At 35.2% G+C, this 27,579-nt stretch overlaps 1 protein-coding gene across 3 annotated transcripts in view; it reads left to right on the top strand.

The window, feature by feature from the left end:
- The window catches only part of SPATA17 (spermatogenesis associated 17), a 199,524-nt gene that overhangs the window by 104,253 nt on the left and 67,692 nt on the right, over positions 1–27,579 (top strand). For all 3 annotated transcript variants that reach the window (XM_057556589.1, XM_007173524.2, XM_057556584.1), the window contains 2 exons: positions 18,367–18,570; positions 22,904–23,052. In XM_057556589.1, coding sequence (XP_057412572.1) covers positions 18,367–18,570; positions 22,904–23,052 — 353 coding nt within the window. The remainder of the gene's footprint in view (positions 1–18,366; positions 18,571–22,903; positions 23,053–27,579) is intronic.

Below are 27,579 nucleotides of genomic sequence, written 5' to 3'. Positions count from 1 at the left end.
CACCTTTATTTGTAACTCCGGGTGAGTCTGCACAGCGGGTGCAGGAATATTCCTGGAAGTTATTCCTAAATTGGGATTGCTAACAAATTTTAAGTATACTTGGAAGTACCAGAAAAAATCCATAAATGTATACATAAATCTATACGTAAATATATCCAACTAAAATTAAATATATAACCACCTCTGCTTCTTCCTAGCTTGATCCACAACATGTCCACAGCCACTCTCATACCACCCAACCCAGGTGTGACAGAGGATAAGGAAGAGTATAGAGAAACAGTGGAATTAAATGATATTTTACTTTTGCAAATTTTACAAAAAAACATAACCACGTAAGCACATTGCCAGGGTCCCTCCCTGTGTCTTGGAAAGGGCCTACCAAAATGAGGGGCCCAAAGGTTACGGTTCATCAATTTCACTGTTATTTCACCTTTGATTGCACTACATTTTTATACTATGTGCAAACCCTGCTGCTCTGGTTAAATTTGCTCAGATAAGTTTTAACTTTTATTTTAATGTGCTCTAAATAATCAACTGCTTATCAGATACCAAATCCAGCATTCAGACATTTAAATAAACCTTATTATTTTAGTCCTATCTTTAAAATTGAAGCACTTGGTTTTCTTTAGTTCTCTCTCTCTTATTTCTTTTACAGTTTATTTTATAAACTCAGGGTCAGTTTACTTCCATACAGTAGATTGGGTAAATTTTTAATGTATTAGGGTATGGAGTAGAGTTTGTTCTCATTAGGTATTAAAAAATAACCTATATATACACACACATATGTACATGTATGTGTTTATATGTATATGTATGTATATAAACACACAAATGCAACCTTGTATAAAATTTCCAATACAGTTTTTTTTTTTAAATAAATAAATTTATTTATTTATTTGGCTGTGTTGGGTCTTCGTTTCTGTGTGCAGGCTTTCTCTAGTTGCGGCAAGCGGGGGCTTCTCTTCATGGCGGTGCACGGGCCTCTCACTATCGCGGCCTCTTTTGTTGCGGAGCACAGGCTCCAGACGCGCAGGCTCAGTAGTTGTGGCTCACGGGCCCAGTTGCTCCGCGGCATGTGGGATCTTCCCAGACCAGGGCTCGAACCTGTGTCCCCTGCATTAGCAGGCAGATTCTCAACCACTGCGCCACCAGGGAAGCCCCGTCCAATACAGTTTTTTAAAAATAACATTTAAGTAATGTTTATTGGGACTATTCTCTAATTACAAACATAAAATGTATTTAGTACCAAAAACTGGTAATGCAGAGATAAACACAGAAGAAAATATTTGTTCATATTGGATCATCCAAAAGATAACCACTGTTAAAAATTTGGTATATGTTCTTCTTCCAGTAATTTTACATGCGTATATAGATATGTATTATAGATAACTATATATACAGCATAGACATATATATGTATGTTTTTTACTTAAAAATGGTATTCAATACAGTTTTAATAGAAAAAACTCAAGTCAGAAAAGAATTAGAATAAAATGTATAGCAAAAGTAGTTCCCATTTCCTACCTCAATGTAAAATGTTCCTCCGTTTAAATATTTTAAATTGCATTGCATATAAACATTTTACACAAAAATAATTGACAGCTAACTACTACATACTTATTTCTATTGGTTTTGTATAAGTTAATGTTGCTGGTAACTTAATTGCAATCAATCCTATCAATTTCTTCATTGATTAGAGAAGACAGAGTTTTGAGGGGTTCCTTTTGATATCACTAATTTTATTAATAATATAATGAAATCCAAAGCCTAGAAATACAAGGATGTTATACCATTGCTCTAACTAGATCTGATGAAATAATTGGGTCTGTAATACTTTGTAGATTTAAAGATTTATTCCTATTATTATGATTACTTTTCTATTTTCAGGACATTTCAGAAATACTTTAGATTGAGACCAATTCTAAGTTAGATGCTATTATAACTGATGCACAATGTAGAGGTGGAGTTTGTCAGCTCATGGTTCATCCTAGCTCTTCTGTGAGTTGAGAAGAATAACTTTATATAGATAAGCCCTGCTCTCTCTACATCCTTAATATTTAATTCACTCTTCTGGATTGGAAAACTTCAGAAGTCTTTCAACTGAGTAACTGGTGGCCAAATTTTAAAATCTCAGGCTTTGGTATAATTCATCTCCTTTCTTCCCTTCTCTTTCCTCGTTTAATCTTCCTCTATACCTCTTTTCCCAACCCTCGCGTCCTATAATCACACACACTTAGTATTAAAACTAGGGACATAGGGAGAGCAATTGTACTTTCAAATGTTTCCTTAAAATGAACTCTTAACTAAGTCAGTGGTTAAGAAACTGAATCATTGTCTAATGTAGCTGATTTGTTCATTAAGACCACTATTGAGAGCATGAGTATTTCCTAACTTTTGAGTTTAATTTAAGGTATAGTCCCAACACAAGAAATCATCTATGACCTTAAGATTTTAAGCAATATAAGTTAGATAAATATTTTAAACGACATAGAAATTTTCCTCAATAATTTATGTATTTATTGTAGTCACAAAAGAAACAACCAAAGAGGAATTACAATTGTTAATTTTAAAATATATATAAAATTAGTTTCATTTTGGTGTGACAAGCATGATTTTAAGTATTTTAATATGAAGTGGCAAGTTTTCTGTGTAACTAATAGTCTTGTCAATTGCCATTTCTATCTACTGTATCTTTTGACAGTTGGAAGTATTTCAGTCAAAATTGAGTTATGTTATCCATACAGTATCACAACAGACAGTAAAATAAAGGATGAGAAAATGGAAGGAAGGTGTGGAAAAGAGAGGAAAGGGAAAGAATTTATGTTTAAATCGTAATCTGTGAATATCTCTTGGACCTAAAATAAATAAGCTGCATGTCTTAACAGCTATTATTGTACTGAAAGGAAAGATTTACCAAAAGGATATAATCTTCCTTGGTTTAGAGAAAAATTATGTTTTCAAGATGCTTAGTTTGTTAGTCTCCTTAATGAGTTGAATTTCAATTTTTTTTTCTTAAATTTATTTGGCTTTATTTTCCATTTACTTTTAAATTAAACCATGTATATATACATATGCATATAATTTCAGTTCTAATATCTCATTGAATAAACTTTAATCATTAGGATAATATAATTTTGTTGTACTCCTATTAATTATTCATATTTATGCTTTATGTACATAAGTTAACTTATGATCATCTGTATTACTCTTGAACTCACATCATTAAAATGATTCAATTTATCTTACCTGTATTCTTAACTATGTAGCCATACCGAAATCAACTTCTCTGTCAACAATTATCAGAATGCTAAAATTATTGGTGAGCTTTCCCTGACCTTCCAAGGCAGACTTGTTCCTTTTTTTCTCCCTCTATGTTTTAATATAACATTTACCATTGGTATTATGGTTACATCTACTTTGGCCTAATGTAGATGAATTCATAAAAGAAAGCAATCATGTCGTTTTAATATCCCTAATACCAAAGTAGGGTCATAAGTAATGTCAATTGACTAATAAATGAATGGTATATACACACGTCCTAATTCTGATTTGTAATAATTTTAGATTCAAAATAAGAAAGGAAGCTTTTATTCCAATCTCAATTATTCACTAGTTCTTCTTTGCATTAAAAAAAACTATTAAAAAACAATTTTTAAAGCTATAATAATTTTTAGTAACTGATCTCTATATTGCTATACTATATTTGATGTTGTTTTTAAAAGGGCAAATCTTATATACAATGAAAAGGCGTAGGGGAAGCTAACAATTTTAAAGGCTCCTTATGTCCCAAATCAAACCAGGTTATACAGGTAGATAGGGTGCAGCTGAAATTCAAACTCAGATCTGGCTGTCTTCTAAACCATGCTTTCTCTTTATGGTATGGTTTGAAGGGGGCTGAGAAAGGTCCTATCTCAAGAATATTTTCCTGGATGATGGCTGAAATCATATCTTTAAAGTTCTGTTTATTTGAAGGTATCTAGTAGACAACATATTCAGCATCATTAGCCTTTAATCCCTGTGTGAATTAGCTAATCAGTTCCTTTAAACATCAGGAGGTAGAAGGCATAAGTCTAATATGCAGGACCCTCTCACAGGAAGGCAAGCAAGCCTTCATGGGCACTTCTGGGCAGCTTTTAGGCAATGTGTTCGCCTTGTTAGGAAAAGAGAGGAGTAAGGCTGGGTACTTGTCATCTATTAAGTATTTTCACCTTTGAGGCATCAGCTGAAATTTTGAAACAACAGAATCCTGTTCAACACGGAGTTACACATTGTTTTGTGATCATATTATTTGAGATCAAGAGATAGCTATAAGAACACAAATATCTTTGACATCTCACTCTTGATCTAACTAGTAATGTTTCTTTCTATTAATGAATGCTCATGTCAATGAAAGAAGTGGGCTTGTTATGTCCCAAATGATAAGACTGAAGCTTTATTTATTGGTATGTTCAGCACTATCTGAGATGTCAATATAGTTAACGGCAAAAGTGAGGCACGATGTTTGCCAAAGCACCATTACGGAATAGTCAGGGGGGAAACGTGGTTGGGAAGGAAGAGGTGATAAAGAGCCCAATATCTAAACCCACTTTTCCCTGCCCGAGTTCAGAACAAGTTGAGAGAAAGATAGCTGGAGATCAACAGTATTAGTTTTATTAGCAATGAGAGCTGCATTGGAAGTTTGCATCTGAAGCAATAATACACTTGCTTCTGCTTAATTTTATAATTAAATCTTCTTCCCCGTCATAAGCAAAGCAGGAAAACTGAGTCCATCCTTGTGAATCTTAAGGCAAGTGGAAGTAAAGGATATTTGCTTTCCCATAGACAGGCTGAGTTTCAGGAAATGGGAGGAAGGGGCTAAACTAGGCTGGACCAGCTCCTTTCCTGATGTGCCAAGCTGAGAACTCACTCCTTGTTCCTTGACACAGTGAAGGGCAGAGAGAGGCCACTGGAAACATGAGGAATAGGACACATGTACTCCCACTGATTAGATTTATAGGCTTGATGAGGAAGCAGGGTTACAGGAAGGTTTCCATAAAAGTAGAAACTCGTACCTGTTCACAGAAGAGCAACTTGCAGCAGAAAGCTTGAAAAGACAGGAGAGATGAAATAACTAAATAAGCGTGGACCTGGAAAAGGTGGGAGAGGATGTGATGACGAGCATAAAGTTGTAGGCTGAAAGAGACGGAAGGAGAATTTTGCCTCATAAATAAGGAAGGAATAAAACAAGTGTAGGATTGTATATGGATACTTGTGTAGCCATGGTTGGAGGTTGAAGTAATTACTGTTTGAGGACTTCAGTATCCTGATTGATCTTCTAAAATAAACCTGAGGAGAAGCATAGGCAGAGGGCTGTTTAGGGGCTCGGAGGGATTAGGTAGATTTGAAGTCCACAAATATGTAGTATCTCCAGCCTGCCTGGTTATATGATTTATTCCAGCAGTTAGCAGTAGCCTGAGCTTGTAAGCATGCAGAATAATGGTAACAAGAGCTAACATTCATTGGAGGCTTACTGTGAGCCAAGTGTTCTTCTGATTCCCTTACATGAATTACCTCTCTTAATTCTCATATACCACCCTATAAGGCAGACAGTTATCCCCAATTCATTGATGCTGCCCAGAGAGATTCAGTAAGGACCCAAGGTCAGTGTCAGTATGTGATGGTCTAGACCAGAACTCATAGTCACAATGAGTACACGATACTACCTCTTTTAAAAAAATTAACATTTGTTGAGTGCTTTCTTTGTATTAGGCACTGTTCAAAGTGCTTTAGCTGTATTAATGTATTTAAACTTATACATGACCTGATGAGATAGTTCTGTTATTTCAGAGGACATACCCATGTTGCTGTGAGGTTAAGTAATATAGGCTAAGATCACAGAGGAAATAAGAGGTAGAGTTGGGAATTCAGATTTAAATAATTAACCACTAAGTTATATTGTGCCGTTGAATGGATTCTGGTTTGGGGCATGGCCAGGTAGATATGACAGGATGGTGGATGTTAGGGACTTGAGTCATTAAAATAATCAACCATGTGACTCATATTAGTAGGAGAAAAAGTGAGGGCAAAAAGGAGACAATAGATTAGGAAAAACTTGAGGGATCCCTGGACTTGAGATCTTTAGGGACTCAATCTTATGGTCAGTAGAAATAAGAATGTGAGAACTAGTAGACTAGAAAGTTAAGAGGGTGAGATATTGGTGTCTAAGCTTACTGAATTTTTAACACAGAGCAAGTCTGGACGACAGGTTTTTGTAGGGTATGGCTAACACTGTGTAAGGGTGAAGGTCAGTGAAGGTGAAGGAATCAAAGAACTGTGAAGATAAACTATTGGGATGGTTGTCCATCTGTATATGAAATCACCTAAAATTATGCCAGAACACATAGTCGAAGGGAAGCCTGAACCACATGCCAAAGGCTATCATGAATATGGGGGGAATGACCAGCAAGTCTGGGACATAAGGAGGGACAAAAAAGAGATATTCAGACTGCAAGAAGGTAGATTTGACAGTGGTTTGAAAGTGACATTGGAGAAATGAGATGATGCAAATCTCTCCCTGGTCACTGTGATACAGGGAAATACTGAAATGTTTTGCTCAGTAAGGCAGCAAAGGAAGTGGTGCTCTCGAGGAGAAGGCAGCTTCAATTGTAATAAAAAAGGTAGAGAATGTATTTATTGAAAAGCTTGAGGGCATAGGGAAGTGGGTTAGCATAGACCGGAGACGAGACGGGATCTACAGGGCAAGGCAGAAAGAATTATAGGCAAGGGAATCAGGAGTGTTGGGAAGAATAACAGGGTTTTGAGGATGAGTATACCAGAAAATGTAAAGGAGAGCTGTGATTAATTTAGCAGAAATTTATTTGGGCATAATCAATTTGCCCAAAAAACAAATAGACAAATAGTTGCTTGATCCAGCTATCTCCTATTATGGGGAAATTTAAGTTGCTGTGCTTATGTTTTTCAGTTAGCACAGTGATATTATAGACTGGAAGTGAATTATGGATTAAAAAGAACAAGGGCAGTACTATTTCCTCAAATTTCAAAAAAAAAAAAAAATCACATACAAACTTGTAAAACAACCTAGTAGTACACCCAAAAAAGTAGAGACGACTATTATTCGTTTTAGACCAGATCAGTTTTTTTTCATCAAAATATTAATTGGCCAACTTCTTTTGAAAAAATTACTTTTCTGCTAATTATTTTGTGGCCAAATTATGTTACCACTGGAGGGGCTTACAGTTTAAGTAGTAATAAAAGATAGTAGGGTTGTAAAGCATATTGGATGGGATTTTCCAGGCTCCCTACCATCGAGGAGACCAGAGCAAAATAGGAAAGCAAAAAAGATAACCTAAAAAAGTTAAAATAAAATTTTTATTGGAGATAACATACAGAAAAGTAAAAAAATCCTAATCACCCAGTTCAATTGTCACAAAGTGGCAGGTATAATCTGTACCTAATAGGTACTAATTAATAGTTTCCATACAAGAAGCCACAGGTCTTCAGAACAAAACTACACGAGAGCACAGTGATCTGAAAATGAGGTGGTCTTTAGGCTATGGACACAAGATTGTAGCCAACCAGATTAAGGCAACATAGCATTCCATGCCCATGAGGCAGTCAGTCCTATACTTTGATAAAATTTAAAATGACTTTCTCTTGTTTGCTTAAAAAAATCCTTCTTCAAAGACTCGTGGGATAGCAGTTTTTTGCAGAGCCCCATAGAACACTGGGAATAAAGTGTGACAAATGCTCCATTCCACTGGTATATTTTCTTTAACAAAAGAAAATTTTCATTTACTTGCCTGTTTCTATAATGCCAAGTATTTTTCTTTTAGCAACTAATTGTCTTGGAAGTCATCTTTTAAACCCAAACTATGGAATCATTTTCAAATCAAATCATCTGTAGAAGAACCAAGCAAGGAAAAACACTAGGTTTCCAGAGGGAGTAGAAAACAGGTGTATAATGGAAGGTTTCTAGGGTGATGGTGGTCATAAAAACATCCTTCACTATGTTTCTTCTATTTTCCTTAGGGGATGCAGGCTTCATTTGTGTGTATAATGAGCCAGTTCAGAATGTAGGGAAATTGTATATCAGAGGAATCACAATAGGCAGTTTTCAGATCACTGTGAATGGAGTTTCCACTTCCACTGCTCTTCTGAGAATAACTCTTGATCGGGTCACCCAGGAATCTCCGAATTATAAATTCATGTGACCTCTCAGAGGTTTGCACACGGCTCACCACACCAGTGATCTTGTAACCTTCTTTGGCCTTAGTGACACTATAGTCAGCTTTTCCTCCCACTCTTTGGTCATTTCTTCTCACTTTTCTTCAATAATGCTTGTGTATCTTGTTTACTCTATCATATGAGGGCATATATAGTTTTTTTAAATATCAAAGTTATTTAAGTTTCTGTTCCTTTGTACATTGTCTTGTTGTTTTCTGGGAATGTCTTTCCTCACTTTACACACCAAACAAATCCCTTCTCCTCTTTCATGATCCGGCTCAAACACCAGACATCTTACGCCCACAGAATGGTCTACTTCCAGGATGGCTATCTCTCCATGTCAACACTAATTTCAGTATTTTATAATTATTTATAAACTATCAAGGCTGTGACTCAAATGGAAAGACAGAAAGCAAAGCCAAAGCTGGAGAGACTGCTAAGGTAGCAGTCAAAAGAGAAGGTAAAGGAAGCCACACTGGTGGTGGGTAGATGGGGTTTGCTGCAGGTTGGGGAAAGGAGAAGGTCTAGAGAAATTACCTAAGTGGGAAAACAAGCCACTTGCATCCAGTTCTTGCAGGGATCAGTAAAAGACTGACCTGACATTTACAGATAAAGAGAGAAAGGAATTGTTTAATGGGGAAGATTTCCCAGAAAATCTTTTACAAGAAATCTTTCTCAGAAATTCTTTCAAAATGCAATATGGTTAAAGGGAAATCCTGACTGGGGAAAAAAAAACAAGATATTCTTTCAGTCCCAAGATTTTTTGAGTCATCATGATATTGCTATATTTTGGAAGCCTCAAACCAGCCTCCACTTCTTTTTTCTTCCTCACGTTCAGTGGATTACAATATGATTTCTGCCACAAGAACAGAATCTGCTTCTGCAGAGGTCACCTGTCACCCTCTAATTACCATTCCAGGTGTACAGTGTCTGTACTCATGCTGTTCCACCCTCCCTGACATCTGACCCCGGTGACCTCCTCCATGAAACCACCTTCTCCCTGATGTCCTGCCCCCCACCGCCACCCCGCTGTTCGCTCTTTCCATTGCCCTTCACTTCATGAGCTTCCCTTCTCCCACTTACTTCCTATGTACACATCACTAAGACTTCTTGGAAAAAAGTCCCTCAGTCTCTATTCTCCCCTTCAGTGACTCCATCCATTTTCACACCTTCAGCCATTTTCATTCAGAAAACACTCCGGTTGCTAGCTATGACCTCTTTCCTAAGTTCCAGACTGCTCCGACAACGCCACACTGGACCTTTCAACCTGAAAGCTTTGTGGGAAGCTCAGTCCTAACATCCCCCAAACAGAGATGAATATTCCCACTTAACTGCTCTTCTTGCAAACTCTTGCTGGGGTTCTAAAGGCAAGATTTTCTGTAACTCCACACTCCCTTATATTCTTCTTCTTCTTCTTCTTCTTTTTTTTAAAAACATCTTTATTGGAGTACAATTGCTTTACAATGATGTGTTAGTTTCTGCTGTATAACAAAGTGAATCAGCTCTACATATACATATATCCCCATATGCCCTCCCTCTTGCGTCTCCCTCCCACCCTCCCTATCCCACCCCTCTAGGTGGACACAAAGCACCGAGCTGATCTCCCTGTGCTATGCAGCTGCTTCCCACTAGCTATCTAGTTTACATTTGGTAGTGTGCCTTATATCTTGATTAACCTATTATCCATGTCTTTTGATTCTGTTTCTATAAAATACTCCCTGTCTATGTCATTCTTCTATTTCCACTGGTCTTTCTTCTTACTTCTGAATAAACAGGCTTTGCTTCCTTTTACAGCCTTCTGGTCTTATATCACTTATTCAGATAAACATGGATTGATTGTCTACTCTGAGCCAGGTATTGAGATGGGTAATAAATCAGGGTTCTCAGCTCTTCTTTAAAAACAAAACTAAGATAATGCCTAGACACATGCTTCAAAGATTCCACCTGAGTTGATCTAGAGTGGAGCTTGGACATAGTAGTTTTCAAGTTGCCCAAATGAACTTAATGTGTAGCCAGAGTTGAGAACTACAAACTTAAGTATATAAACATCAGGAAAATGGGCGTTATTCTTACCCTGATGGAGCTAGTTGGAGAGATAGACATTAAAGAACAAATAGTCATATATGTGAATAATTTAAAGTGATAAGTGCCATGAAGAAAATGAACAGGGAACTTTGGGAGAAATAATATAGTAGGACAATGTGTATGGGGTCACAAAAGGTCTTTCTAAAGGAGTGATATTTAATGTGAAGTTTTAAGGATGCGTATAATTTGGCCAGGCAAGTAAGCAGATGGAAACAACATTTTTGATGAATTTGAGTCATGGAAGAGCCTGGCATGTTTTGAGGAAATGAAAGAAAGCCAATGTGGATGGTGTGTAGTGACGGATGGTTAGAGTGGCTTAAATGAGATTGGAACAGGACAAAGGACTTTGTTAAGAACTTGTTAGGTTTTCTTAGGTGCATTGAAAAGCGATTTATAATCTTTTTCTTCTTAAGATTTTTTTTGATGTGGACCTTTTTAAAGTGTTTATTGAATTTGTTACAATATTGCTTCTATTTTATGTTTTGGTTTTTTGGCCATGAGGCATGTGGGATCTTATCTCCCCAGACCAGGGATCAAACCCACACCCCATGCATTGGAAGGTGAAGTCTTAACCACCGGACGGCCAGGGAAGTCCCCATTTATAGTCCTTTAGGGACCAAAACAATTTTTTTATTTGTAGTTATTACTCTGGCTTCCCTGTAGAGGGTAAGAGGAGTTCAAAGCAGAGCAGATGGAGGGGGACTAAATCTAAGTTTGAAGCTTGTTTTAGGGTAGTTTTAGGTTCGCAGCAAACTGGAGTGGAAGGTCTAGAGATTTCCATGTACCTCATGCCTCTGTACATTTCTTTATCTAGATTTGCCTTTTCTGGACAGTTTATATAAATGGAATTATGCAATATGTGGTATTGCATCTAACTTCTTTTATTTAGCATAATGTTTTTGAGATTCTTCCATGTTATAGTATATGTATCTCATTTCTTTTTATTGTTGAATAATGTTCCACTCTATGGGTAACTACATTCTGTTAATTTATTAACCTGTTGATAAACATTTGGATTACATCGAATTTTTGGCATCTGTGAATAATGCCGCTATAAACATTTGCATGCAAGTCTTTGTGTGGACATATATTTTCATCTCTCTTGTATCAATTCCCAGGAATGGGATTGTTGTGTTATATGTTAAACATGTGTTTAACTTTTTTAAGATAGGCTTTTTTTCGGAGTAATGTTAGGTTCACAGCAAACTTGAGCAGGAAGTTGCCATATAAAGTCAGTCCTCCATATCCTCAGATTCTGCATCCGTGGATTCAACCAACCATGGATTCAAATATTCAAAGAAAAAAAACCCAGAAAGTTCGAAAAAGCAAAACTTGAATTTGTTGTGCATAGGCATCTGTTTACACAGCATTTACATTGCGTTAGGTATTATAAGTAATCTAGAGATGATTTAAAGTATTGGGGTGTGTGTGAAGATTATATGCAAATACTACGCCATTTTCTATAAGGGATTTGAGCATCCTCGGATTCTGGTATCTGCGGGTTTGGTGGGGGGGGATCTTGGAACCAATCCCCTGAGGATGCCAAGGGACGACTGTACTGTCTGCACCCCTCCCACATCATTACCACCCAAAGTCCATAGTTTATATGAGGGTTCAATCTGGGTGGTATAATTACATCCTACTCTCATCTTGCTTGTATGGTTTCTGAGGAAAAGTAATTCTTGGATGTAATTCTTATCTTTGCTTCTTTATAAGTGAGGTGTTTATCCCCTCTGCTTCTTACAAGATTTTTTATCTTGGATTTCTTTAAGTTTGAATATGATATACCTAGGAGTAGGGTTTTTTTCATTTTGTTTTGCTTTGTTTTGTTTTTTGGCGTTTATCCTGCTTGGTGTTCTCGGAGCTTCTTGGATCTGTGATTTGGTGCCTGACATTAATTTGGGGGGAATCCTCAGTCACTGTTACTTCAAATAATTCTCCTATTCCTTTCTTTCTTCCTTCTCCTCCTGGTTTTCCCATTATGTGTATGGTAGACCTTCTGTAGTTGTCCCACTATTCTAGGACATTCTGTTACATTTTTGTCAGACTTCTTTTGCTTTGCTTTGCTTTTCCATTTTGGAAGTTTCTGTTGATATATCCTTTCCTCAGCCATGTCTGGTCTACAAATAAATCCATCAAAGGCATTCTTCATTTCTGTTACAGTGTTTTTGATCTCTGACATTTCTTTTTGATTCCTGCTTAGAATTTTCATATCTCTGCTGTCATTGCCCATCCATTCTTGCATGCTGTCTACTTTATCTGTTAGATGCCTTAACTTATTAATCATTGTTATTTTAAATTCCTGGTCTGATAATTCCAATACCCCTGCTATATCAGAGTCTGGTTCAGATGCTTGCTCTGTCTCTTTCAACTGTGTTTTTTGCCTAGGTTTCCACTGGGTCTGTTTCTATACGCTTCGTGCACCAGTAGGGCCTGCTTCAGACTTTTACGTTCTAAAGGAGAATGTGAAAATCAACAGATCCACATCATATGTAGAATTAAGTGCCGTCTTGCAACCTTCTAGAATTTGGCCTCAATTTATCTTCACAAGCTCATTTCTGACTATAGCTTCATGCTTAAACTGGCCAAAGTGATGTTCACTGAACAGTGGCCTATGTTTTCCCACAAATATGTCTTTGCTTTTACCCTTCCCTTAGCCTGGACTACCTTTCTTCCTTTTTTTATTGCCAAAATTCTACCCATCTTTAGAACAAATTCAGATACTTTTTCCACAGACTTTTCTAAAGGGTATATATCTTTACTATAACCTTTGGTGTGTACTTCTTTTAAACAGTTATTAGAGGACACTTACTACAGGCTGGTTGTGTTATTGTCAGTCATAAAATCATTCTCCCCACGCCCCCTCCGAGAACGGCTTGATGGGAGTGGTCACTTTTTATTTATCTCTGTACCCACCTTAGATCCAGCAAAGTGTTTCTAAGTTAGTAGATGCTCAATATTTATTGAATTAAATTAATATATAGAGAATGGTATCTTATTTAAATTTCTTCATTTTGATCAACATTTGATGAGAATATTTTAACATATAATAATGATGAGGATATCCGAATGATTTATAAAAATCATTTGTTAACCTAATAAAGCTGGCTATATCTGGGGGTCTGCATTTAACGTACCCCCTCTATAATTTGACTGAAGACATTTAAACATTTTATTTCTTAATGGAGTGAAAGACGAGAAAAAGCATTTGTAGTTAAAAAAAAAAAAAACTCTTGCCTTAGATAGATAAGAACCATACCAAATGTATCCTTTGTGAATCCCTAATGTTTCCATGAAATTTTTATTCCTTCTGGGGCGCTGTATCTGAGAGTTAACATGACTGTTGTCTGTATCTGAGAAATGACCATGTTTCCTTTTAGTTCTCAGCAAGAGTAATTGAATGTAGACTATCTTACTAAACGCTGGCCTGTGACAGTGTGTTAACACTCTGTCTCCTAACGGCAGGGCAATTATTTGCTGAGTGGGATTTTTATAAATCCCCTGGCACTAGTATCCCGATAATTATGATGAAGAGCATTGGTCAGTGTTGATTCAGCAGTCCCCACCCCGGCAAATATTTCATTCGCAGTTCCCTGGCCCACTTCCACTTTTCTAGTTATTAGAGACCTTTACTACTCTTCTGTGCTTGCGTAGTGTCTTATATTTTAAAAGCATTTTTTACTAAAACTTAGAACTCAAACATATTTTAGACAGCCCTCCATTTAGAATTGTTCATCTCTCATGATATTCACAAAATCTGGTTCATGGGGCAAGAAAATACTTTTTTAAAATCTTATTTTTAATTGAAGTATAGTAAAATTTACAATGTTGTATTAGTTTCAAGTGTACAACAAAGTGATTCAGTTATACATATTATTTTCCATTATAGGTTATTACAAGATATTGAAGGGAAAGATACTCAATATTTTATAATAACTTATGAGGGAAAATTATCTGAAAAAGAATATATATATATATATATATATATATATATATATATATATATATAACTGAATCACTTTGCTGTACACCTGAAACTAACACAACATTGTAAATCAACTATACTTCAATAAAAAAATTTTTTTTTAAATTGAGTATAGTTCCCTGTGCTATACAGTAGTTCCTCGTTGTTCACCTATTTTATATATAGTAATGTGTATATGAAGAAAATACTTTTTAATTTTGTTTCTTTTTGTGGCAATCAGTGACTCCTGTTTGCTGTGTAATTGTCATTTGCAAAAGTAAAACTTGAATTCTCCCACCTACCCTGTAGAGTTCTTCATTCCTGGAATAAGCAGTTACTTTGAAATCATGAGAAATTACTGTTTCTAATCTGATAAAATCTGAAATTGAAGCACTAATAATCGTGCTATGGGAATTATAGGTGTACCTGGTCCTGTTTCAAATTCTTTTTATTTTACAGAAACTCGTTTTAAAAGTAAACCTCAATAACAAAGAGAAGAGAAAAAATTAGACTATGGCTTCCCGCAGGCAGTTACAAAATAAAGGTCAGTGTATGAGTGGAAAATGACCATAAAAACATTCTTCATGAATTACAGCAGTAGATGCTCCAAATATAACAAGTATATCCATTTGTTTTCAAGTCAACTGCATTTTTTAAAGTACTTTCCCTTAGAATACTTCAGTAGAAGAATAAAAACTAAGAAGAAAAGAGCCAACTGATATGATAGATTGTTAGAAATATGGAATGGTTCAAAATATTAATGTAATGCTAAGGGTGACCGGGTAACAAATGGTACATTTGCTCGCTGTTCAACCTGGCATAATTAATATTCTAGGTCATGCTTAAGTTCCCATGATGGAAGGTCTGAAGGGGGGAAATTCAAGAAAAATATATATCTATTATATAACTCATTGCCTTTTTTTTTTTTTTTTCCTTTCATTTTGACGAGTCAGAATCATAGCCTTTAAAAAAAATCAGTGCTTTCACACCTCATTTGCTGTATTCACCACTGGGCCACCAGTCAGCAGCCGGGCCTGATATAGGGAGGTCAGTGAGAAGCTATTAGCAGAGTTCTCTCCTGAGATTTCTTGGGTCTTATTGAGTTGAATGTTAGCATGACAGTACTGCAAATAACTCAGTTGTAGGCTTCTTTTTTTTTTTTTTTTTTTAAACAGTTAGCACAGATTTCCCCATAGTGTTGGTCACTCTAGAAAATTATTGCTGAAAATGAAGTCCCCAAAGCTAGCCTGGCATTAGCCCTTCTAAGTTGTGAAAAATGTGAAAACGGAAAAATATGTCATAGTCCCCAAGGAGTAACTTTGTCTTCTGTGACTCATAGTAATACTTTTTAAAAAATCCATAGCAAACCATTATTCACAAAGTGGCTTACAAATTAATGAAATATAGCAATTGAGACAATAGTTCGGGTTGTTGTGTTAACTTAAAGAAATAATAATTAAATGGATACTATATTAATATAAGTAGATAGGGTCTCTGCTTGCTGTAGGGATTGAGGGGGGCTGGACCGTTTTCATTGACAAAAGTTAGCCAAATGTATTAAATTAATTTCTAAAATACTGACACCTTGAAGATTTTAAATGATACATTTTCCATTCAATTAAAATATATTTTCTATCTATATATGATTTAAATTGCAAAGAGAATACACATGAGGAGGTCTCCATATAGGTTGCAAAATATAATTTAAGAAAGCTATCATGTCTACTGATCTATTTGCATTTCCCATCTAGCCTATGTATACATGTGCATGCAAATGTGAAGGAGATCAAGGAAGATTTCTAATGGGGGTAAAGTTAATAGCTGGTAGCAGTTATTCAGGTAGATAGATATTTTTAAATGGTAAATTATAATCTAGTTATATTGTATGCATTTTACCATTTTAATCTGTAAGATTATGGAAATGATAAACTAACAGACTTCAGTTAATTAGGTCATCACTAAACAGAATGGTATTCTCTTATATCTCTTTCATAGACTATATAGATTTAGTTCTATTTTATGTCAGAATAGTCTTTTTAGTATAATACTTATTGTTTTTTTCTCATTACAATTGATATAGTCTCATCTTAGAAAATCACCCTAAAAATCATCTTAAAAATTACCATCCACTTAAAAACTACTGTCCACCAAAAGCTATTTTGAATACATGTGTATTAATTTTCTTATATTAACATCATTAAAAATATCTGTTTACATGTCCACCTTGTTCTGTATTTAGTATTATAGTAAGAGAATGTTAACATGCCATTAAAAATGGCTTATACAATGCCTATAATGTTTCCAATACTTTTATCTTATGTAAATTGTATAGGGAAAAAAATCTCAAAGAAGAGCCAATTCAAGAAAAAATTTAAATAGGTAAATATATTTACATTAACTTTTTCCTTAGCATAGGAAAAATTTGAGTTGGAGATGACTCAGTGGGTCTGTGATAATTTAGTTCTACATCACAATGTATTCAAAAGCAAATTAAACCTGAAGTGTTAAGAAAGATGAAAAGGATATAATCTATAACTTTGAAGGAAGTCAATCAGATGTTGAAATAAACTCAAACATTTTACTAAAATATTTATGCGGCTCGAGAAAGTAAGAGTAAAATAGAGACTTTATGGACCTTTCTGAACAGTACATTGTTCTTCTACATAAGCATTTAGCATTCATTTTTTGAGTGTCTACTATGTGTTAAGCACTTTGCTAGGCCCTGGAGATGCAAAAATACCTAAAATACAGTCCCTGTGCTCCAGCGGCTTGCTTAGGGAAGATGGACACACACAAAGATAATTTCAAAACAATGTAATAAGTACTGTGATAGAGTTGTCCCCAGGCTATTAAGGAAGCATTGGGGATAGGACACGGAATCTAGCCTGAGTTGGTATTTGATAGAGGTTTATACTTACTGAGGAGTTAGGCTAGAAATATAAAATTTCCTAGGATAGTTTTTCAAAGACAACTACCGTAGGCAGTCATAATACTTTGGACTTGCTTATTCCAAGAGGTAAATATAACAACCAGAAATATTTATGGATATGATGGTGGCATGAGAGAAAAGCACATTTTTAGGAAAAACCAGATAGGTTTAATGGATACATTCTTTACATTAGTCTAGAATGTCTACAGAGCAACTGAACAAGTCATCCTATCGTTTAAAATATAGCTTTTCTTCATGAATATGCATTTGTATATAGGAAAGGAGTAAAAATATAGTTCTAAGCAGTTTGTATATTCAAACGTCATTGAATTTTCAGAAAGTGGAATATGCTAAACTTGAATTTAACATTTATCCTGCATACATCTATTGAACCTCCATTGCATAGCAGGCACTGTGTTAAATAAGTCTAGACTATTTTGGTGCAGTGTGTGACAAGGTCAGTGATAGACAGCAAGGGTAATGTGATGATATAGAAATAATGCACCTAACCATGTGAATGCAACTCATTAAATACAGGATGTTATTTTGAATGATTGTATACATATATATACACACACATATATATACACACATGTATGTTTATATATAATATATATATACATATACCAGTTTATTATTTTAAAGTAAAGAACTTAAAATGGCGGCCATTAATTAGGTTGTATAATGAATAATCTTTCAAATAATCAAATATTTATTAAGTTCATACTTTGTACCTGAAACTGGTTCAAGCATTATATATTTGAGTTTGTGTGAGTGAATGTATGACTTACAGAGCTGGTTAAGTATACATATACATAGTTAATGGTTAGAATACAAAATGAATGCCTTAAGGTCCTGTTATTTTTTTCTCAAATACAATTATATCAAATATGCCATGTGTAGCAGATAGAAACTATAGTTTCTATTAGTCGTTTTTAACATGTTTAGTCTTCAACCATGAATCATTCTGAAATTGTTGGTCTGGAGACAAAGTGTATTTTGCAATGTCCTTAGACTAATCTAAAGTCCACCTCTAGTTAAGAACTAGAGTTGTAGTTTGACATAGTCCTTAAACATATGAAAATTTGTATGGTACAACTTTATCTTCCCTTTATTTTATGTGAAAATGAAGGATAAAAATCAAAATGATGTTGTTCTTCTTTAGATTCCAGGTATATACAACTCACCTTTCAGAAAAGATCCTGATCCATGGGAGTTGCGGTTACAGCAGGCAAAGCCTTTAACACACCGAAGATCTAAAGTGACACCGAAGCACTCCGTCAGCCTTAGCAGCTGGCTGGCTTGCACGAGTGCCCGGTCCTTTCCTCGGTCCGGAATTCTGCCACCCATTGATAGGAAACGATGTCAGGTACTCATTAGTCTTTTTTTTTTTTTTCAGTTTAACTTTTCTGTCTTCGTACTTTTATTATTCACTTTTTTCTTTTTTATTGGAGTACAGTTGCTTTACAATATTGTGTTAGTTTCTGCTGTACAATGAAGTGAATCAGCTATACGTATACATACATAAGAATTGTGTCAGTGATTGTGTTCTTTCTGTTTTCTTTAAAATGTTATTGTTTTGTCTTTGTGAAAAGAAAAGAAAATTATTTTTTTACAGAACCTAATTTTTTTTTTTTTGGCTGTGCTGTGCAGCTTGTGGGATCTTAGTTCCCTGACCAGGGATTGAATCTGGTCCACGGCAGTGACAGTGCCGAGTCCAAACCACTGGACCGCCAGGGAATTCCCCAGAATCTAATTTTAAATAATAAAAATGAAGTACATTTAAAATATATATCAAAGAAATAAATATTTCCTTGGTATTGAATTTTATTGTTCTGGGTGTGAAATTAACACGTAGGATTTTTGGCTAGGATGTAGCCTTTTTTTGTAACAATACTGTAATAACTGTACTTGTTATAACCTGTTGTTGCTAGAAAAATCCTATGTATTATCAAATTTATTTAATTTAGCCTCTCATCTGATGGTTCATATGATTCTATACAATTGTAAACATAATTTGCATGGGAGTCCTTTAAAAAGTGTAAGTTGGAGAATTAGAGAGGACCCAAAACAATGCAAAACTCAAGCAAAGACAAAATCTTCACCATGGATTAGAATATAGCGTGATTGGCAAATGACGTCCTAGGGCTAAAGGGTGGAGGGGGATGGGTTGTGATGATTGTCACTGTCCTAAAAGTTCCAGAGAGCAACACTTCTGTCACCCCCAGAGAGCAGTTCTGTCACCCCCAGAACTTCTGCCTGTTAGCTTCCTACACAGGCTTGCCTCTGTGTATCTATTGCTGTATAATAAATTACATTATATTTACGTATACAGCCTGATGGCTTAAACCAACACACGTTTCTTTTCTCACAGTTTCCGTGGGTCAGCGTTGTGGGTACAGCTTAGGTGAGTGCCTCTGACTCAAGATCTCTCATGAAGTTGCAGTCAAGGTGTCAGCCGGGACCGTGATTTCATATAAAAGCTCAGCTGTGGAGGAAGGAGAGGAGGGTAGGGAGATCCTCTACCAGGGTCACTCACATGGTTGGTTGTTTTCCTGTCTCTGTCTCTCCTCCCTCGGTCTCTATAGCGCTCCCCTCCCTGGAGGAGGGAAGTGCCAAGCTTCTAATCACTTGGTCTTTCTGGTGACCAGTCTCACCCAGAGGCTATCTAGGGACTCCAGCCTAAGTCACCTTATTAGCTTAAACTCAGGTGTATTCTTGTTATGAGTAACAAAAGATACTCCTATCATCGGGAAATTGCAAAGGTTTTAGGAGCTCTGTGCCAGGAACCAGGGACAAAGACCAAATATATTTCTTATTATACCCACAATGGTGTAAATATAAAGACACATGGAAAATACATATACATTTATATAAAGGTATACATTCATATGTATGTGGAATACACATCTGCATGGAAGATTTTATATATGTGTATATACATACACATATACATATACAGGTACACATACCCACATGCATACTCATAAGGTACATTTATCTAACATACCACAAAATAATTATCCCTGCTAATTGTTTCCTTCTTTCCCCATCTCCTTCCTATTTACCCCTGGTCCTCCTCCCCCACCCCCATCATATCCTCTCATCCTTCTTTTCCTTCTTTCTCTTATTTTTCCTTCTTTCCCATCTTCTCTTCCCGCCTTCTCTTTTATCATCTTTGACTTCTTCCTTTCCTGCTTTTTTTTTTCTTCTTTCCTTTCCTGTTTTCACAGAATGGGATTCTTAATGTGATTTTCTTTGACTGCACCCCATTTCCTGTACTTATCTATAATAAAAAGGTACCCACATCCCTGGGGACATTTGAGATTATATATACTACAGTCCAAATGATACTATTTACACTCTGACAGTCTATCTTCACTTGTGAGGTGAATTTCTTAAATGTGTGAGACAATAATAGCAAGTTTAAAATTTTTTTCACTATTATTTAAGCTTTGAGAAAAGTTTATAAATACAAGATGACTATAATGTGGATTATTAAAAATATAGAAGAATATAAATATACTTGACTCATAACTGGACTTGATTGAAGGCAAAGAAAGTCAAATATTGGAGAACTATAGCTAAGAGCCCAAGAAGTCTTGTAGGTTCAGGTTGAATCCTGAATGGTCTACACATTCTAGGAATTAGTATTTGGAAATGAGTACAATGATCAGAGCTGAAGTCTGAAGCTTTGTCTGAAATTTGGGATGCTATCTCACTCCAGGTATGATTGGTATAAGTGATCACTTGAGATCTAAAAGAGTCTATCAACAGAAATAGAAGTCAGCAGAAACTTTGGCATAAGAGAACCTTGACAGTAGAGGCCAAGTTTGCTGACTTGGAAGGTGGTCTATTAAGCTCAAAGGCAAGACATTAATTGTTGAAGATATAAATGTATGGATCAGGCACTGAAACACATAGAAAAATGGACATTCTTAAGGAGGATTGTGGTCATGAAGATTATAGTTAATGAAAGAAGAAGAGTGGGTCTATTTTATTCTAAATTTTGCTGCTTAAATAGGGCTTCCTCTTTCATTTCCTAATCTTGTTGGAAATAGCAAGTTCCAGAACAAGTAGTGGAGTAAGCCTCAGATGGGTATGTGTTATATTGATACATCAACAAAGGTCAGACGGCAGAGATTGGCCACCAAGAAGACTTTATTCCTTGTGAACGCAGGCCCCTTCAAAGTCATAGCCTTGATCTTTTGTTTATATACTTGATGCTACTATTGTTCAAAATCTTTTTCAAACTCCTCTAGAAACTGAAAGTAAGAGTAGTAAGATAATAATAAAGCTAGGAGTACAATTTTTGCATGTTTACTAGGTTCTAAGTACAACGCTAAGAGTGTTACTTATATTGTCTTATGTATCTTAAGGGCAATTTTGTGAGATAGTTATTATTCCGTCTTACATACAAGGAGAAGAGGTCTAGAGAAGTAATTTGCCCCTAATAACACAACCAAATATTATTTTTCAAACCACAGAATTTGTCAAAGTGAAAGATTAAAAATCTGTAAAAAATATCCTCTTTTGATTTCTTACTCCTGAACTTGGAATCATGTTACTGTATCTTTAAAAAGTAAAGTTCCAATAAAAATCCATTAACTACTTTCAAATATAGCAATCCTCCTGTCCAGCTGTGAAAAGTACTGGATGATACTTATTTGCCATTTGTGTTATTTACGGTCCATGACTTTTATGGTAACTGGTTCCTATTATTGGTTTCTATTAATGTAAAACATAAGTGAACATAAATGAGGCGTGAATCATTTCTTTTTATTAGCCCCCCAGTCTTCACTCAATGCTTGCAGTAACTGCAGCTGTGTCTTGTTAGTGATAACCTATTTAAAGAAGAGATCTTTAAGGATAAGGGATATGATTAGAAATCTTTGTCTATTTTATATCACTTCTCTCCTGCACATCAAAGGTGGCGAAAACAAAATGTAATTGATGGCATAGCAAAATCTCGAGCCACCTCCGATTTGTATTGTGTTTCATACGATACTAGCTAGATAACCAGTGGGTTCTAGTAACTACTGTAAATAACTACTAATTTAAAGGTGGAATATGTTGTAAACCACTTCACACCATTGCAACTTATGGACTTTGCTATATATTTGTGTCATTAAATGGTCGCTATTGTAGCAGAGTTATTAAGCAATAGAATTTAGAATTTAAATAAAAACACTTAAAATAATTTAAAATATGGCCCTTCTATATTTTGGAGGAGGCCACCAGTTAAATGTAAGATTTGGAATTCACCTAAAAGCTTTATTTAATGAAAAAAAAAACTTGCCGTCTGATTTCTATCTATTTGAAAACCGTGCCCAGGGTCTTTTCTAATATTTTTGCTTACTCAAAATGGGAGCGAATTCTTTTTAAATTATAAGAAATGTGCTATTTAAAATTAGAAAACAAAGCAACTTTTATAACTACAAGTTAACTAGTTCTAGAATAAAAACTCTTTTGATGTAAGTGGGGAAAATTCTGCCTAATTTAAAACATTTTTAGTATAATCACTTGCACTTGTGTGAACGTTTCGTGAAGATGTGATGCTCTTACTTCATGTGTTTTCTAATTCAGAGAAGAATAAGTTGTTCTTTAAAAATAACTTAGTAAATAGTACTTGTTATTCTTTGTAGATATTCAGTAGCCTTGGTCATAAATCACAAACTATCTACCTCACCCTTTCTTGTCAGGGACCCTTCCGCGATGTCTCTGAAGTGTGGGAACAGCGCTACAAGCCTCTGGAACCAACGCTGCGAGTGGCAGAACCAATGGATGGGCTAAAAGAGGCCAGAGCACAGCTCCAGAGACAGGAATGGACGCGAAATGTGAATGACAATATGTGAGTTCTTAGCTTAAAAAAAGTAGCTGTACCATGTTTGGTGCCTGAAGTATTTTTAATATTTTCTATTTCCTAGTATTGTAGAGAATCTTTTATTTGTGAGAAAAGGAAGAACCACCCCTGACCTATTCAGAAGCAACCATTTTTCAATATGCAAGTGTTTTAGATAAGGTCGATATTGATGATGATATTGATTTTATACACACATACACACACGTACATACATATTACTCAAAGGGAAAAAGGAAAGAATGAATGGCATTTCACGGGGATAAGTGACCACTATCCATGCATCTGTGAAGATAATTTCCTTAATTATCCAGTGAAAGTATTCATATTTCTGATGCTTCTATAATAAGATCCAACAGAACAAAAACATTTTTCTTAACATGAACTAAATTTTATTTGGATATATTGATATGGCATTGTAGTTTTAATAAATCAGGTACAATGAAAGAGTTTAGTTTCTTCACCACTGAGGAAGATGATTGAGAAAGATAAAGGGCAATCTAAGAGCATATGCAATTTTAAATTATTATATTAGCATCACTGATTTGGGTCTCAATTCATACATCTTTCTCCAAGGCACTTCCTCTCTCTTCAGGCATTTGTCATCAATAGTTATATGTAATTTATAAACAGACCATTTAAAATCTAGAAAAGCTTTTAAAAATTATTATTATTATTCTATAAGATATCTTGTAATTATCTTTGTAATATATCATAATAATTGTTTACTATTATATATACTAAATAATAAAAAGGCAATTATATTATTCTAATCTAAATTATTATAATTATTATAATTTAATATAATATTATGTATTATAAATAATTATATGTCAACTACAACATATAAACTGCAGTTACTTGTTTATATAATATATACTATGCACTAATCATCATATTACATATGTTATATAATAATAATTCCAAAATACATTACAAAGTATGTTTTGTTATATAAAGAAACTAGAATTACCTCTTATCCAGCATGGTGGATTTTGGATAGTTTTATCAGTCAGAAGGGATATATAATATGTTTTATTTTAATCATACATTTCTGAAGAGACTCCTGAAAAATAAAAAATTTTGAACAAACTCATATGAAAGATAAAATTGGCAAGTATCTCAAGTAATTTTCATAAAGTTTTTCATTTTATAGCAATTACTTGAAGTGAGATATTAGCTATAGAGTGTTCATATTCTTTCAATAATTGAATGAGTTACCCAACACTTAATGAATAAGAAAATAAGAAACATTTTTTTCCAATTATTTTGGGGAGGTAGATTTCTTTTAGTAAAGAGATTATAGAAGATTAGTGCTGCTCGACTTAGTCAAGCAAAATGTGCAATTTAGTGATGAATATCAAAAGAGTTATATTATTCAGAATTATTTTTCTATTTTCAATGATGCCAAGGTTTATGAAATAACAAAATTAACTTCTCAAATAATTGACCACATTGATGTTTCTACAGAAATCACTGTGTATAAAAGACACTGAAGTATCCTTTCTTAATATTTTCCTTGATAAACCTAGAAAGAGCAGATATCAACGTTAGCCCCAAAGAAAGGTGCTCAACTTTTACTTTCTGTGGAATACTTGTAAATATCTTCAACCTCTACAGTGTTGCTGATGACCCTTCACCTTGAAACTTACAGATTGAAAAGCGCTTTTAGGATAACCACCCAATCAGGAGCAAACCAAGTTGGGAATGCTAAAGAAATTACTTATAGATTTGAAGCTATCATGTTTTTAGTGAAGAGGCTAATCAATGGGTTTTAACAGCCAGCCTATGGATAATCCACTTTTTCAGAGAACTGAAACTATTATTTTGTAGCTTCTTCTGAATCCATTTTGGTTTCCATATACTGGATAACATAAATGTGAATCCATTTTGGTTTCCATATACTAGATAACATAAATGTATCTTGTGAGGCAAAAGAAATGTTAGAAATTTAGGTTTTATATCTTTCAGATAATAATTTTGTGATAGAAATTAGGCCAAAAGTCTACTTTTATCACAGAGATGCATGGTTTATTAATGAGAAGGATCGTTATTGGCCATGTTACCAATTTCATCTGTAAGGAATTGAGGACAGTGCCTTTGCCATCCAAGGGCCTTAACTAGGAACCCTCTATCTAAAGCCAGGAAGGTAGAGCTTTTTATTTCTAACCTTAAAGATTCAAAGGGTGGCCTTATATCTGAGGATATGACACATTTAGCTATTTTGTTTTCATGCCTTTATGAAAATTACACTGTGGTGATAGTAGAAGGATGGGCTTTGGAACTAGATCTGTGCGAGCTCAAATCTTGACTGCATTACACAACAGCAGTATAATCTTGGGTAAGTAACTTAGCCAGCCTGAGCCTCTGTTTCCCTGTCTGTAAAATGGGGAGAGAAATGTTATCTTAAAGGTTGTAATGAGGATTGAATGAGATAATGAGTATAAAGTACCAAGAACATAGCAGAGTTTTAATAGAAGATAATTATTGTCATGTTTAGTATCTGCTACAAGCATAATAATTCTTCATCTAAGACATCAAACTGTGGGTAGGAAACAACAGATTCCACAGATGGGCTGGATTTTATCTACTAGCCCTGGGAACCAGAAGTTAAGGAGGACCACTGGCAGAGCTCTTCATAGGCCACTCATAGAAGATTTCTCATTAAGGTTCTGAAAGACAGATTTTCTGAATGTATTAGTTTGCTAGGGCTGCCGTAACAAAGTACTATAAACTAGATGGCTTAAACAACAGAAATTTACTGTCTTATGGTTCTGGAGGCTAAAGTCCTGGATCAAGGCCTCAGCAGGGGTGATTTCTTCTGTTCCAGTCTCTCCCTTAGCTTTTGATGATGGCTGAATCTTTGGTGGTCCTTGGCTTGTAGAAGCATCACCCCTATCTCTGCCTTTATCTTCACGGAGATACTCTTCCTATGTGTGTGTCTGTCCAAATTTCCCCTTTTTATAAGGACACCAGTCATACCAGATTAAGGGCCCAGCCTACTCCAATATGACTGCATCTTATAATACCCACAACAATTGTATTTCCAAATAAGGTCACATTCTTTAATATATTATTTAAAACAAGTATAGGAAGTGGGACAGTAACATTTAACATATAGAGTATGGAGGGTTTTTTGGAAATGGTTTAAAAACTGTTCTTATTCCTAAAGAAACTTTTTCTCATGCCTTCTTGAAGAAAATTATTTTCATTATTCACATGTCTATCTTTATGAAGCCAAGAAATTAAATAAGCAATTAGTAAGTAATTGTCCAGTAACCTTTATGTGAGGAGCTCTCAGCTAGATATTATAAGAAATATGAAGGAGTATTTATTGATTCAACAAATGTTTGCATGTCAGGAAGAGTTCTACGCTCTTGGAATATAGCACTGAATAAAATAGACAAGTCTCTGGCCTCATGAAACTTCTGTGCTTCTAGCTTTAAACTGAACCAGAAAACCTAATGAAATTCAGAATAAGTATCATTTGTAGATAAGCACTTGAAAATAGTCAAGCGTGTGTTAAAGACAGTAAGTGCCATGAAATTTTTTTTTTTAATGTAGAGTTTGCTTTGTTCTCTGATGATCTAGGAAGGTGTTCTTCACAGAAAAGGAACTGAATTGAGTTCTGTGGAAAGAGATTTTTAAGATTTTGACAGAGAGAAGAAGAGAAAGTAGATAAAAAATCGGTTGATGGTATGGGGAAAAATGATGGTAGAACAATGAGAAGACCAATTTGACAGAAACTCATTTTTATGTGAGAGGCAGTTAGAAAGAAAAGTGGTAGGAGGCTTCAAGGCCAAGGATTTGAGGGTTCATCTGTAGATAATGGAGAACTATTTAAGGTTTCTGAGTAAGAGGTTGTTAGAAGCAGAATATGAATTTGTTGATTGTATTTGAGAAGAAATATGCTGGAGGGAAGGAAACGCATTAGGAGAATATTGCAGTACTTTTGGTGAGAGGTAACGGGATAGAACTAAGGTGAGGGCAAGATTCAATATTCAACTTTTTCTTTACTTCCTTCTCCTTTCTATACGTAATCTCTCTGAGTGATTGCTTCTGTCTGAGAGACTTCAACTCTGTGACAATGATTTCCACTCTGAGTCTCTAAGATCTTTCTCCTACGTTCCCGATTTATATTTTCAGCTTCCATCTTTGTTTGCATCTCCACCAGATGCCCCAAACTCGGTAGACCCTACTTTGGCCTGCTTCTTCTTGTCTTGAGTGTGAATTGCAGCACCAACTGTCTGCCCAAGTAGGGACTTGTGAATTACCCTGTTATCCTTCTCCGGAATTCTACTGGTCCCCGAATCCTGTCTATTCTACCTTTCATGTACCTCTCAAATTCAGCCACCCCCTTCCCTTTCTACTATTGATTTAGTTTAGGACTTATAATTTCTTCTTTAATTTGCTGTAAATCCCGTCCAGTCTGCCCATTCAGTGCATTTACCATGACCACACTAGAGAAATTTCAGCAAGCAGTTATTTAGCCCAAATGCTTTTTCATGGCTTTTTATC

This window comes from Balaenoptera acutorostrata, chromosome 1 (genome assembly GCF_949987535.1).
Source record: "Balaenoptera acutorostrata chromosome 1, mBalAcu1.1, whole genome shotgun sequence".
In the NCBI taxonomy this organism is placed as follows: Eukaryota; Metazoa; Chordata; class Mammalia; order Artiodactyla; family Balaenopteridae; genus Balaenoptera; species Balaenoptera acutorostrata.
The sequence above is the reverse complement of the archived record's forward strand: the minus strand, read 5'-3'. Positions and strand labels throughout refer to the sequence as shown.